Source organism: Olea europaea, chromosome 4 (genome assembly GCF_002742605.1).
Source record: "Olea europaea var. sylvestris chromosome 4, O_europaea_v1, whole genome shotgun sequence".
NCBI classification, from domain to species: Eukaryota; Viridiplantae; Streptophyta; class Magnoliopsida; order Lamiales; family Oleaceae; genus Olea; species Olea europaea.
The window spans coordinates 1060809-1074691 of NC_036240.1; the positions used below are offsets into that span (position 1 = coordinate 1060809).

The following is a 13883-nucleotide window of genomic DNA, read 5'->3' on the forward strand; positions in this document are numbered from 1 at the left end:
TTTACATACCAATAAAAAAATGAACAATTATAATATTTTTTTAGATTAAAACTAAATAAATCAAACACATTTAATTATTAATTTTCACACAAATAAGTTCTAAACAATTGAATTGCTTAAAATTTATTTTCTTTTTATGCAAATTTCATTCTCGCAATCATACGATCCTAAGTGTCACGTGAGTTGAAAATCATTAAGTATTGTATGAAGTACGTACTTGATTCAATATATCAGTTCGTTTTGTCATTTTAGTTTAATGTTTTTCTTGTTTTATGTTGATATATACAATCTTACTAACTCATGTTCGCGTGAGTATTCTATGTACATCAACCCCTTCTAATTTTTATTTTTCATAATTACTTATGGAATCAAGACATATTATCCAAAAACTGTCACGGTGCAAAATAAAAGCTTCATAATAAACTTATATCACGTGGATATTGAATTTTTTGCAAGAAAGAATTGACGTCCATAGTCTCTAATTTTCTCAAAATGAGATTCATTATTTATATCATTCATGTAGAGACCCCATAGAAAAATCCCGTTTAAAAGTATAATATGTTTTTTAGATTCAAAATAATATATAGTTGACTTGCAAATTTAAAAAATAAAGAAAAGATATGAGTAAAATGAGTAAAAAATTTGAAACTTTACTTATTTTTCATTAGTTTACATAATATTGACAAGGAATCTTAGGTCTCATTAGATACGGCTTTTAAAAAATCAAAAAGAAGCTTTCGAGACTCAAAAGTAGATTTTGGACCTGTTTGACTAATTTTATGAATGTGCTTCTTTTTATTTTAAGAGATTTTAGAGGAAATTGATCCAATGTGATTTTATCTAAAAACACTTCTGAAATATGAAATGTTTTAAAAATTAATTTTTAAACAAAAATTACGATAATTTCACCAACAAACTCTTCTACGAAAAACAAAAGTAAAAGCAAAACCAAACACATCCTTAAAATACTTTTCTTACGAAATTTCAAAAGAGTTTTAAAATAATGTGCAATGCTCGATCACTCCCAACTATAATATTTAAACGTACAAAAATTAAAGAGAACAAACATTAGGTGTGGATTATATGTGGACATCTGGATTGGTAAGAGGACAAGTACCAACACATTCTTTTCGCAGCTTAATTTCCATTCATCAATTTTTTCTTTACTCTTTTCCTTTTCCTTTTCCATTACCATTACCATTTTTTGGAGCTGCTTACTTTCGTTTATGTTTGTGGCAAAAAAATTGCTTGTTTGGCCTGCAATAATGAATGATTTATTTATTTTTATTTTTATTTTTATTTTTTTTGTTACAACTCTATCATATTTCGTGGTAATTGTCATTAACAATGCCCATGAATTGGAAAAAAAGATTTTAGCATAGTTCTAAAACCATGAATTTACGTCTGATGGGATTTGAATTTAGGATCTTATAGTCGTGAAAATCTTTTCTTTTGCTAGTTGAAATATGTTTTATCAGCAATATTCATTCTTTATTTGAGGAAAAACGAGAAGATTTTTTGACATAATTATAGAGATCTCAATTTAACTATAATTCCATAATTATATAATTTTATTAAAGTTAATTAATCTCAAAGTGACATATGATCATGTATTTGCAAGAACAGACTATTGGTGGACGAAATTTTTATATCCAAGAAAAAACACTCTATAAACTAATTCGCAATTCATAAAATTGAATTTAATGATTATTGTCTTTTCTAAAATTCTTCATAAGAAACCAAGGTGCCAAAACAACATAAATATTTTTGTTATTTGAGGCCACGTGTAAAGGTTGATTTAACCCCAGTTTGACTATCATTAAAATGAATTTTTTTGTAAGGAAAATGAGTTTTTGAAATAGAAATTTTCAGAGAATGAGTGATTGAAAATTCAGAAAAAATATTTAATATACATTTATAAAATATTTTATTGTGAAAATGTGTTATTTTAATGATGGTCAAATAATGGCTTAGGAGTTCATCATACAAGAGTGATTTCAATCTTGGAATTCGATGGTCCAATGTGCCTGAAACCCTAATATTTACACAGGGGTGGACCCACATGGGGTCATGTGGGGTCAAATAACCCCACAAAATTTTGCCTCTATTTTTTTTTCTTTGCAATCTATTTTGATGCACTCGTCGAGATGCCATATAAAGTCAAAATATTGCATTCTTAATACCATTTCGAAATGCTCATGGTCTAATTTTTCACTCATTAATGGTATGCGAATTGGTCAAATATAGCAAAAGTTATGACATGTTAAAATAGGGCGTTTGAAACTAGTATTTTGAGAATTTCGATAATATCCCAACTTTAAAAATTCGTTTGCGATCATGTGCTATCTGAATCCACAAATCGTCTATGTCATGTAAAAATTTGTTTCGAAAACTACATCGTCTTCATATCGAATGGTCCAAACGGATATCGAAAATAATTAAATATATATATCAAACGTACGCCTCAAAAAAGACGTGTAACTCGTTTTTTCTTTTAAAAAATTCAATTAATTATTATTTTTACACGATAAATTTTTCAATATAGTTTATATCGTTTCATTCAGAAGTCTTACATGAAATATGATGTAAATTTTTTAGGATCGTTACGAATTAAATGCAATTTGAATTACTTTCGAATTATATTTGCTTTAAATTTGAATTTCATTTATTTCCTAAACTAAACTTGAATTTTATTTCAATTCATTTAATTTTTATATTCACTTTAATTTACTCAATGTTAGCTTAGCATTTGCCAATGAAATGATAAACAAAACTATACAAGTAGCAAAATTTATTTAATAATATTAATAATGATATACTTATACGACGTTTTCAAAGTATTAAAATACATATAAACTTATTTTCATTGACATTTTGTTATTTATTAAAAAAATTATTTTTAAAATTTTGACTCCACAATGTTAAACGTCAGGATCCACGCCCTGACACACAATATAGATATAATAATAAAATACACGTGTAAGGTAGGATAAGGAAGAACGTTAATTCCATTTTTTTTTATTAACATAAAAGTAAGGTGAGGTACAAGGCTGACCGACTAGTAGTACTTCATTCGAATTTTTTATGTCTCGTGACTTGCACATGAAAATCTAAATAAAAATAATTGCATTTTAATTCAAACCTCATGAAGCCTTTTTTTTTTTTTTAATAATTCAAACCCCATGAAACAATTTTTCTTTTAATTATTTTTATTAATCTTAATTTTGACCAGAGAATTGATACCACCGCGAAGCATCAATGCGTCCATTTAGCTGACATCTCACCACTGACCACTTCTCACTTTCATTTATTTTATTCATTAGTTCTTTCTTTAAGAATTGTTTGTCAAATATTATTTTAAAAATATGCACAAAAGAAGCTTTTAGTCTCAAAAGGTTCAAATTTGAATAATGTCAAAATCCCCATATTAATGCTTTCATCGAAGGCCCTCATTCTTTATTGAGTCCATGCACTACATTGTCATAGTTTATACGATATTAAATGAAATTGAAAATTAAAATATATAAGATAAGCATTAATTGTCTTTTCCGACATCAACATCTACACTTAATGACTTGTCTAATATGATCAATTAGACAAAAATCGACAACATTACTAACAAAACAAAAGCACGCTAAATTCATTGTCTTCTCTTTTCCATCTAATAATCCCCCACTCAAGTTTGGATTTGTTATCCCGACTTAGTGGTCTCATTTGATGATGAGACATTTGTGGCCGTTTGTTAGGGTTTCTAAATTCTTCCTTCAGCTAACTAAATTCACACAAAAAAAAGGGTCTCTCTTTCGGAAGAATTTTTAGAAGAAATCATATTGAGTTTGCTTTCTTTAAAAACTTATATTGCTCGATCGAATATTTGGGTACATAAGGGTGTCCACCCTCTCACGTGGGTGGTGCCCGCTTGAATAAAATATTCAAGTGGACCCCACGTTTATAAATAAAAAATTATGTACAAGTATCTTTATCCTTCTCGTATATAATCAAATGACTTAAAATCTCGCCCCTCGGGACATAACCCAGTAGTGTAAAGGATAACGATGAGGTATACTCAGCCTTGCTGACAGTCGCAGTGTGAAGGTTCGATTTCTTAAACATGGATTGAGACTCTTTGTGGGCACTAGCGTACATGCAGCTCTTGTTCTCTGGTCTGTTGGGACACATCTCGCGGTTAACCTCTCTCACGATGCTCCAGGAATGAAACGATAAGAGATCCTTAAGGTTGAGGTTCAACTTTTAAATGACTTAAAATCTCTTTTTATCTTCTCAAAAATATCCCAAACGGTTGTTGAGTCAGGACAACATATTTGAACTCAACACGACCCCCAAACATTGAGCGTACCGCTTCTCGCCCGCAGTAGTATAACAAGTCAGCACATCACTGAAATCAATAACTTTTGTACACAATAACCAAGAATATTAGCTCTGCAACGTATACTACTCCCATAAAGACGGCGTAGTCAAACATGTCAATTAATGATCTTCTCCATTTCTTGTAGATTTTCAGAATCCAATTCGAGAAATCATTTTTCAAGCAATAAAACCCTTATATTTTCTTGAAATTTCATTCACTCAGCCATGGGGAAAACCAGAGGTTTCAAGCTTGGACACAAGCTGGTCACGGTGTTCAAATGGTGCCTTCGTCGGCGCACACGGCGGAGAGCCACATATCAGCAGCTGGAGCCATCGCACAGCAACACTGGAGCTGTTTCAAAGATCTGCAAATGGGTTCAGTCATTGAAGCATGGGGCTAAAGGCTTATGTTATGCAAAAAATGGTTCGGGTCGTTACATACGGGTCGGGCAAGAACCGGTTGAGCCGGTGAGTGTACGAAAAGGGGACCTGGCTGTGTACGTGGGCGACAAGGAGGATGGCACGTGTCGTGTCTTGGTGCCTGTGACGTATATAAATCACCCCTTGTTTGGAGAACTGTTAAGGGAAGCTGAGAAGGTTTACGGGTTCAATCATCCGGGTGGGATCCAGATTCCTTGCCGGAAATCCGAATTTGAGAATGTTCAGAGGAAGATCGCCGCCGCGTGCGGTGTTGATAGCTGCCGTGGGAAGCGGAGCTGGAGGCTGAAGTGACTCATTGGACCACTGCGATTTTTGTGGAGGTATGAGTGCAGCATTGGCTCTCCCATCGCAAGGTCCGTTGGTGGCGGGGTCCACCTCCACATCAGATGGTTGGAGTTTTTCCTCTGATTTTCCTTTTTCTTAGTTTTGGTCTTTTAGAAAAACTTGTACAAATCTTTTCGCTCTGCTCAATCTTCAATTTTTGGGTATGCCCAAATGAATTTTATATCATATTAGTTACGATATGGTTTTCTATTTTTTCATAACTATATATTGAACTCAAAAGAAATTTAAAATTTTCTATCATGCTACATGTGTATCATTATTTACACCTAGTTTAACATTTCAATGAATCGACGGATCTCTAGACATTTGGGTCATCTTACCCGCCCCTTGACTAATTCCACGGAATCCTGAAATTTACAATCGAGTACTCATCTCAGTGACCCTGAAGAAATGCAAATTGGTGATTATTGAGAAGCAAACTCAAAGCTTAATCATTGAACTACCCCTTAGGATTTTTAACAACACTATTTTTTCAAACAATGAATAGATTTTTCATAGTAGGATTGTCAAACAAGATGTATATATTTGGATGTACAAATAGCTTCATCCTTAAAATTTATACTGAAAAAAAAGTAGGATTATATCATAACAAAGTGGGACTATTAACGAGTCATAATGCATCAAGAATGTTCATGATACGAATGTACTTAATATGATGATGTAATGGTTTTCTATGTTAAAGTTTTTACAACCCTGCTACAAGTACACCTGAGTTACACATTGATTTATACTCTTTGAAATGATATGATCTTTACCACTGATTTTTCCCCCATTTTTCCCATTAAAATGCACGGGTTCCCCCACCCCCCACTCCTCATAAGGGGGAATGTCATGCTAGATGTTTAGGGCCAAGTTAGGAATTCATTTTGAGATCTCATAGAGGAGAGTCATAATGTATCGAAAGATGGTCCTAGGTCCCTGTTTGTTTCGTCTATAAAGTCAATTAAAATTTAAGTCAAAATTAACAATAAATTTTAATCACACATTTATAAATTTCCCAACTTTTTAATCACATATTTTATCAACTTTTATAAAAATCTGCTAAAAAATTATTATTATTATTATTATTATTATTATTATTATTATTATTATTATTATTATTATTATTTATCTATTTCAGATAGGAACTAAATTGACAATTCAACAAATTTATTGAGACATCTGCAATTTTTGCGATTAATCAATTTTCCTATGTACTTATCAAGTGAGGCTTACAGTCGCAAGTAACTTAAAATTTCAATCTTCTTGTCCTCCCTAATTATGAGTTGTCTTCTTCTTCGAGTTATAAATAGCATACAGCATGCAGATAGGATTAAAATTTTGGTTGATTGAATATTGAATAAGTTAACTAAGAAAACGATGGGTGTCTAATGTGACATAGATATTTTACCTGCCCGGTCCCAAGTGCACCAAGGCCTATATTTTATTTGAGTTTGGAAAATTTTAAATCGACAAAGTTTAGCCTCCATTTGATTGGGATAAAGATTCTAATAAAAAATGATAAAATATATGATTAAAATGTTGATAAAAACTGCGAATCTCATATGTATAATTGAAAATGAGTTTTAAGAAAAATAAATTTTAAAAAATAAGGTTAAGTGATACTCATAGAATCCTCCTCCGTGTTTCGATTATTCAATTTTGGGTCTACTCGTGGAGGAGTTCATCGTTTAGCAATAATCCATGATGTTATGTTCAGACACAGAGTCTCAAGATAAACTCTATAAATTTGAACATCCAATTTCATTCAGGAAGAACATGTTCAATACATGTTTGGCTAAGCTTAAAACGTTCCCTCCCTTACAGGGTAATAATAACTTCTAGAATATATAATTTTACCTTAAATTTCCAGACTTTTGAAAATTAAAAAATCAATATTGACATGTTATTTTGTATTTATATCTTTCAATTTTGTATTTTATTTTATTTTATTTAAATTTTAACTGTTATTTATGGTCAATTAATTCTGACGTTTAATCCTAGAAATGACCTAAGTATCGCTAATTTTAAAAATAAATCCTCACATCTAATAAATCTTTGAAAAATCGAAATAAAACCTAATTTTTCGATGGCCAAGAATAAGGCAGTTATGGATTTTGCTACTTGTGCATTAAAAATATACATAATGGATGACATAATATGATGTGGAGAGAAAAAATTGAATATATTTTAAACGGGCAAATGATAGAGTGTCATGTGGCATTATGTAATCCATTATGTAAATCTTGATATACATGTAACAAAGTCTGAAAATTATTGCTAACTCCCCTAAAAAATATTGAAAAATACTTATTGTACATCACCATTATTTACATAATCTTTTACATATTGATGAGGTTTTTGACGAAATGATTTTTTTTTATGAGATTTTAATCCAATCAAATCTCATTACATCATTTATTGGTTAACAAATCTGTAAGTAGTGATATACATGCTACACAATTGAAATTTATTTATTTGTGATGGAAAGTCGTATCTCCTCATTAACATTTGCATAATAATACATTGAGAAACTCAAAAACAAGAAAGCATTCACACGCCCGGACGACATGCCCGAGTGAACGATAATAAATTGATACAAAATGGAAAAATATAAGAGTGTGTTTGATTGGCATGAAAAATATCACCTAGAAAAGAAAATGTTTTCCATCTTTTGTGGAAAATAAAAACCACATCTAATCAAGGAAAATGTTTTCCTTAAAAACAAGGAAAATTAGGCATATTTTCAAAAGTTGGAAAATGTTTTCTATGGAAAAAAAATAGCAATCAAACACTCTAAATAAGAATTTAGGTGGAAAACTGGTATTTTTTATGGAAAATAAATGTAATCAAACACACCCTAACGTTGAAGACGAGAATGGACAGCAAAGAACGGAGAAAAATTGAACAGAGAACCCTACAATTCCTCCAAAAATTTATTGTTCGTCTGCAGAAGGAGAAAAGAAATATATGTTGAATTTGTAAAACGCCACTTTCTTTTAAATTACGGAGTTGAACTTTTACAGTTGTTAATTCCAACTGTTAATTAGGTAATGTCAAATTGTTAAAAAAAATAAAAAAAAATTCACAGTATGTTTGAAACAGGGACAAAAAAGAAAGGTATTTACCTAAAAATATGGTAATAAATAGCTTCTGAAATATATAATTGATTATTGGTCGAAGTAAAATAAGAATCGTTGTGTAAAATAAACTTAAATTTATAAAAAAATGGCCTAAAACCTCTTCAATAAAGAGATGCAAATGAAATTTAAATTGCGTTCCTGGCAAAAAGATGTAAAAATAACACGTAAATTTACATCTTTTTTCCACAAGCCAGTGTTTAGAAGATTTTAATTCAAATCGAAGTCAATAATTAATTTTAATCACAGATTTTATGGAGCTCTTAATTTTGAACTAAGACATTTCATTAATTTTTATCAAAATATACTAAAAACTAATTTTAATCTTTCAGCAAACAAGGGCTAAAAATGTAAGTTTGCTTATTTATTTATTTTTTACATCCACTATAGGCAAAAAGTGAATTTAGAACTTCTATTGAAACACATTCTGAATTTGGACCAATCAAGATCTAAATAAGGATGCAAAAATGATTTAATTTATATCCAATTTTACACTACAATTGAAGATACTCTAAGTTACTTATTTTGACAATTAGAGTATTGTTACTTGGAAAATATAAGTAAGTCAGAAAAAGCAACAAATCTAAACACGTTTGAGGGGGGAAAAAAAAATAATAATAAATAAATAATGGTTACTTTCCGCTTAACCTTTACATTTTTAAGGTATTTTCCATGGATCATAAATAGAAAATTCAGGATTCCTTTCTAATTTTACTTAGTCTATTGGATAGTCCTACTTTCTAATGATAATGGCAGATTTTTATAAAATTCGCTTTATTTTTATGACTATAAATAGCTCATTCCTCAATTCAATTAATGCTTCAGATTTCTATACTTGTTTAGTTGGTTCTTTCTTATTTTTCTACCAATTATAGAAAGATAAAAGCAACAGCTTTTTTTATCCATTTGAGAGTCCATATTATTATTATTATTATTATATTTTTTTATCAGTGGTATCAGAGTCAGGCTGTAGACTAAAATCCGTTTGTTCTTCCCAAGAATCTGCAGTGCGAAAATAAAATAAAAAATAAAAAATCCGTAAACAGATTGTGCATCTGTTTTGCAACGAATTTTTAAATTGATTCATAGAACCTTGCATTGCAGTAGCAATAATAGATGTCGTCTGAAAATTTTGTGTAACCAGTCAATCCATTTTGATGGCCTCTATGACCATTGTAGCATGCTAATGGAGAATTTTTTGAGGTCTAAAGAGCATTGGCATGTTATTAATTTTGGAGTAATAACACCTACTATTAGAGTGGTACTAACAGAAGCACAAAAGATAGAATTGGAAGGACTAAAGACTAAGCTTTGAGAAGGGATTTTGAGACTCTACAAAGGAAAGATTGTGAATCCATTACCAGCTATTGTGCAAGGACCATAGGGATAGCTAACAAAATGATAATCCATGGTGAGACGATGGAAAATCTTGCAATTGTTAAGACTATATTACATTACTTGGCATCAAAGTTTGATTATATAGTTTGCTTAATTGAAGAATTCAAAGACAGAGATGCACTCCTCCTTGATGAGCTCTTTATTGGTTCATGAACAAAAGATGAACAGAAGTTCAACATTAGATGAGCTAGCTTTAAAGGCTTCCACCTTTACTCAATTCTCGAATTTTAGAGGAATGGGAAGAAATAGAGGAAAGGGAGGTCGAGGTAATAGAGATGGCAGCATGCAATATCAAAAATTTTAAAGTTAATTATGATCAATTTCAAAGCAAGGTAGAGAACGTGGTCAATACTTTGACAAATCCAAGGTATAATGCTACAGGTGCCATAACTTCGGTCATTATCAATCTGAATATTAACAATAAGAGAAGGGAGAGATTGAATTTTGCAAGAAATAAGGAAGTGGAAACTTCATTGATGGCAGTTCAAGTAATGAGGAATCTCAATTAGATGTATGGTATGTGGATTCAGGCTGCAGCAATCACATGTATGGAAATAATTACTCCTTGTTTTACTTAAATGAAGATTTTCATTCTACAGTAAGTTTTGTTCTACCATGAGAGTAATGGTAAATGGCGATATTAGTATAAGAACCAAGAACTGTAGAAACAATTTCCACTATTTTTTACGTTCCTGGCTTGAAAATCAATTTGTTAAGTGCTAGACAATTACATGAAAAAGGTTATGTGATTACTATCAAGAATGATGCGTATGAGATATATGATCCTTCTAGGAGAGCTATTGCTATTGTTCAAATGAGTTCAAACAGATTATTTCCGCTGAAGATCGAAAGTGCTTAACCTTCCTTGATGGTTGAAGTGAAAAAATCTTCATGGCTTTAGCATTTTCGCTACAGCCACTTGAATTTTGGTGGGATTAAAGATCCTCCAACAAAAGAATATGATAACAGGCTTTTCTCAAATTGACACTCCTCAAGTTTCAAAAGAATGTGTTGTTAACAAACAACTTTGTTCTCAATTTCCTAAACGAAAGTCATGGAGAGCAAAATATGTTTTGGAGCTTGTTCATTCTGACAGAGCCGATAAAACCATATTCTAATGGGGGGGTAAGAGATAACCTAATTACCTTCATTGATGATTATAGTCAAAAAACTTGGGTTCAATTTTTGCAAGAAAAGTTAGAAGCACTTAAAAGCTTCAAGGCGCGTGTTGAAAATGAAAAAAAGAAAAAAAAAACGTTAAAACTCTTCGTACTAATGGTTGTAGAGAATACTGCTCAAAAGAACTTGAAGGTTTTTGTAATGCTCATGACATTCAAAGAGAACTCACAGCCGCTTATACACCGCAATAAAATGGTGTATCAGAGAGGAAAAAAATAACCTTCCTCAACATGGTGAGAAGCTTGCTGGCAAGAGAGAGTTTCAAAGAATTTTTAGCCGTAAGCGGTGAATTGGAGCCTCCATGTCCTTAATAGGAGTACTACTAGCGATTCAAAACATGACACCAAAAGCTTAGAGTGGGTGGAAACCAACTGTAGATCCCTTTAGAATTTTTTATTGCATCGCATATGTACGTCCCAGATGAGAACAGGAAGAAGCCTGACTATAAAGGTGAAAAGTGTGTCTTTCTCAATGTAAGCGAAACATCCCAAGCATATAAATTGTTCAATCTACTTACGAAGAAGATTGTGACCAGTAGAGATGTCAGTTTTGATGGGGACATGTGGAATTGGAATAGGCAGCAACCTAGTCAAGTAATTTTTGAAGTGAAATTGAACAAGAAATAAAACAACCTCGGCACCACTAAATTTCAGTGGCTCCTATACCTGAAAATCCACAAAGTGTAGCTTCAAGAACTGCTGAAACTTTACCAACAGTAGCAGAAGCTACTGATGTAGCTATTGAATCCCATCGTCACCATATTCGAAAGAGGCTCGATTAGATGATAGGCTATGAGGTAACTGGAATTGACCAAACTGAAGATCGAATCACCTATTTTGCTTTATTTTTAGATTGTGACTCTACAGCTTTTGAAAGTACTGTTAAAGAATCAAAATGGTGGAAAGCAATGGACGATGAAATTGCAACCATTGAAAGAAACAATACTTGGGACATATCAAATCTTCCAAAAGGGCACAAAACTATTGGCGTGAAGTAGATCTTTAAAACAAAACTAAAGGAGAGTAGTAAAGTTGACAATTATAGGGTGCAATTGGTGGCTAAGGGATACAAGCAAGACTATGGGTTTGACTATAAAGAAGTTTTTGCTCTAGTAGCAAGGCGTGATACAATCAAATTGGTGATCACATTGGCTTGCAACACAATATTCATGATCCATATTCCAATTGGATGTCAAATTGGTGTTCTTGCATGAAAACTTGGAGGAATGGGTATTTGTCGATTAACCTCCGAGATATATTAAAATTGGAAATGAGGATAAAGTGTATAGATTAAAGAAAGGTCTTTATGTGTTGAAACAAACCCCACGGGCTTGGTATCATTGCATTGAGGCTTATTTTTCAAAATAAGGTTTTCAGGAATGTCCAAACGAGCATACACAGATGGAGGAAAAATGCTCATTGTCTACTTATATGTTGATGATCTTATATTTGCTAGAAATGACAATATCATGTTTGAAGAATTCAAGAAGTACATAATGGTTGAATATGAAATGTATGATCTTGCTATGATGCATTACTTAGCATAGAAGTAGTGTAGGCTGCTAGTGGAAACTTTATTTGTCTAAAGAAGTATTTATGAGAAATTTTGGACAAATTTCAGATGAAAGATCATAGCCCTATAAGTACTCAAATTGAGTTTGGCTTAAAGCTAAACAAAGATGAAAAATGGCAGACAACATGCTACGAGCAAATTGTAAGGATTTTGATGTATTTAATAGCAACTAGACCAAATATAATGCATTTTTTTAAGTCCAATGAGCAGATATATAGAGAATCCAACAAAATGCAATTGCTATTTGTCAAGAGAATCTTTCATTACTTATAAGGGAACTAAAGATTTTGGATTGTTCTACAATAAGGATAAAAGATCAGACCTATTCAAGTTTACTGACAGTCATTATGCCAGAGATCAAGATGATAGAAGTACTTTAGGTTATGTTTTTATGCTGGGTATAGGGACTGATTCATGGTCATCCAAGAAGCAACCAATTGTCACTTCGTTTAATGAAGTTGATGCAACCAATTGTCACTTCATCAACTAATGGAGTTGAATTTGTTGCTGCTACAGCTTGTCCTTGTCAAGCTATTCAGTTGAGGTAGATTCTTGAAGAGTCACATTTTAGGCAAGTAGGTTTCACTATATTTTTTTATGACAACAGCTCAACTATCAAACTCCTCAAAAATTCTATGCTACATGGAAGAAGCAAGCATGATGATGCAAAGTACTATTTTTTAAGAGATCTCTGCAATGATAGAACAATTGATTTGAACTACTACAGAGAAGATTAGTTGACTAATATATTCACTAAATCTCTCCTTTCTTCCTTGTCAAAATCTAAGAAGGTTGTTGGATATTTGCATCTTGGAGAGTTATGCTTAAAGGAGCTAAACAAATAAACAGAAAGTTTAAAAGCCTTCAGGGAGAGTTTGTTATAAACTTTATTATACATCATGTTGGACTATGATGCTAAGGTCTTGTCCAACATAGGCTGTGATGATAAAAAAGGCCCAATATGGAATGAGATAGCCCACTTGACCAAGCCCAATAATTCAGTCCACTCTTAGTCGCTCTGGTGCCGTTGGATTAACCAACTGATCAATGGCTGATGGTTTTAACTATAAATGAGACCTCTTCCTTTGACCTAAGGAGGAATCATCATTTTTCTTTCTCTTTCTGTGAGTCGCCTCTTTCTGGAACCTTCAATGGCTTTCTGTCTCCGTCATTTTTCATCTTTTCTTTGTGAGATTATCTAGTGATTATCTTTGTGATAATCGAGTCCTTGATCTGAGAACTCTCTGTGTGAGTAAACTGTTGTGAAATGGTCTGTCCATTTTCGTGTTCCATTGTAACGACTCTGAAGTTCGTATTGTGAGGGTTTATGGTTGAGTTCGGTGCCTCTATGATGTTCCTTAGAGGTTTATGGTCCGAGCCTATGAAAAATCGAAACTAGATGCAGTGGTATTAGATTTTTCTGTAAAGTTCTCTATCATATTTGTTGTACAGTTTGGATCT

General features: G+C 32.0%; 1 protein-coding gene across 1 annotated transcript; it reads left to right on the forward strand.

Annotated features, from left to right (window-relative positions):
• The first annotated feature begins 4593 nt into the window (after positions 1-4593).
• LOC111394028 (auxin-responsive protein SAUR36-like) lies at positions 4594-5100 on the forward strand. The gene has a single exon (XM_023019818.1). It carries the CDS (start codon positions 4594-4596, stop codon positions 5098-5100), a length of 507 nt encoding a protein of 168 aa, XP_022875586.1.
• Positions 5101-13883: the final 8783 nt, after the last annotated feature.

Excerpts from the sequence above, each read along its gene's own strand:
- LOC111394028 (XM_023019818.1), top strand. The coding sequence starts at position 4,594 with ATGGGGAAAACCAGAGGTTTCAAGCTTGGACACAAGCTGGTCACGGTG.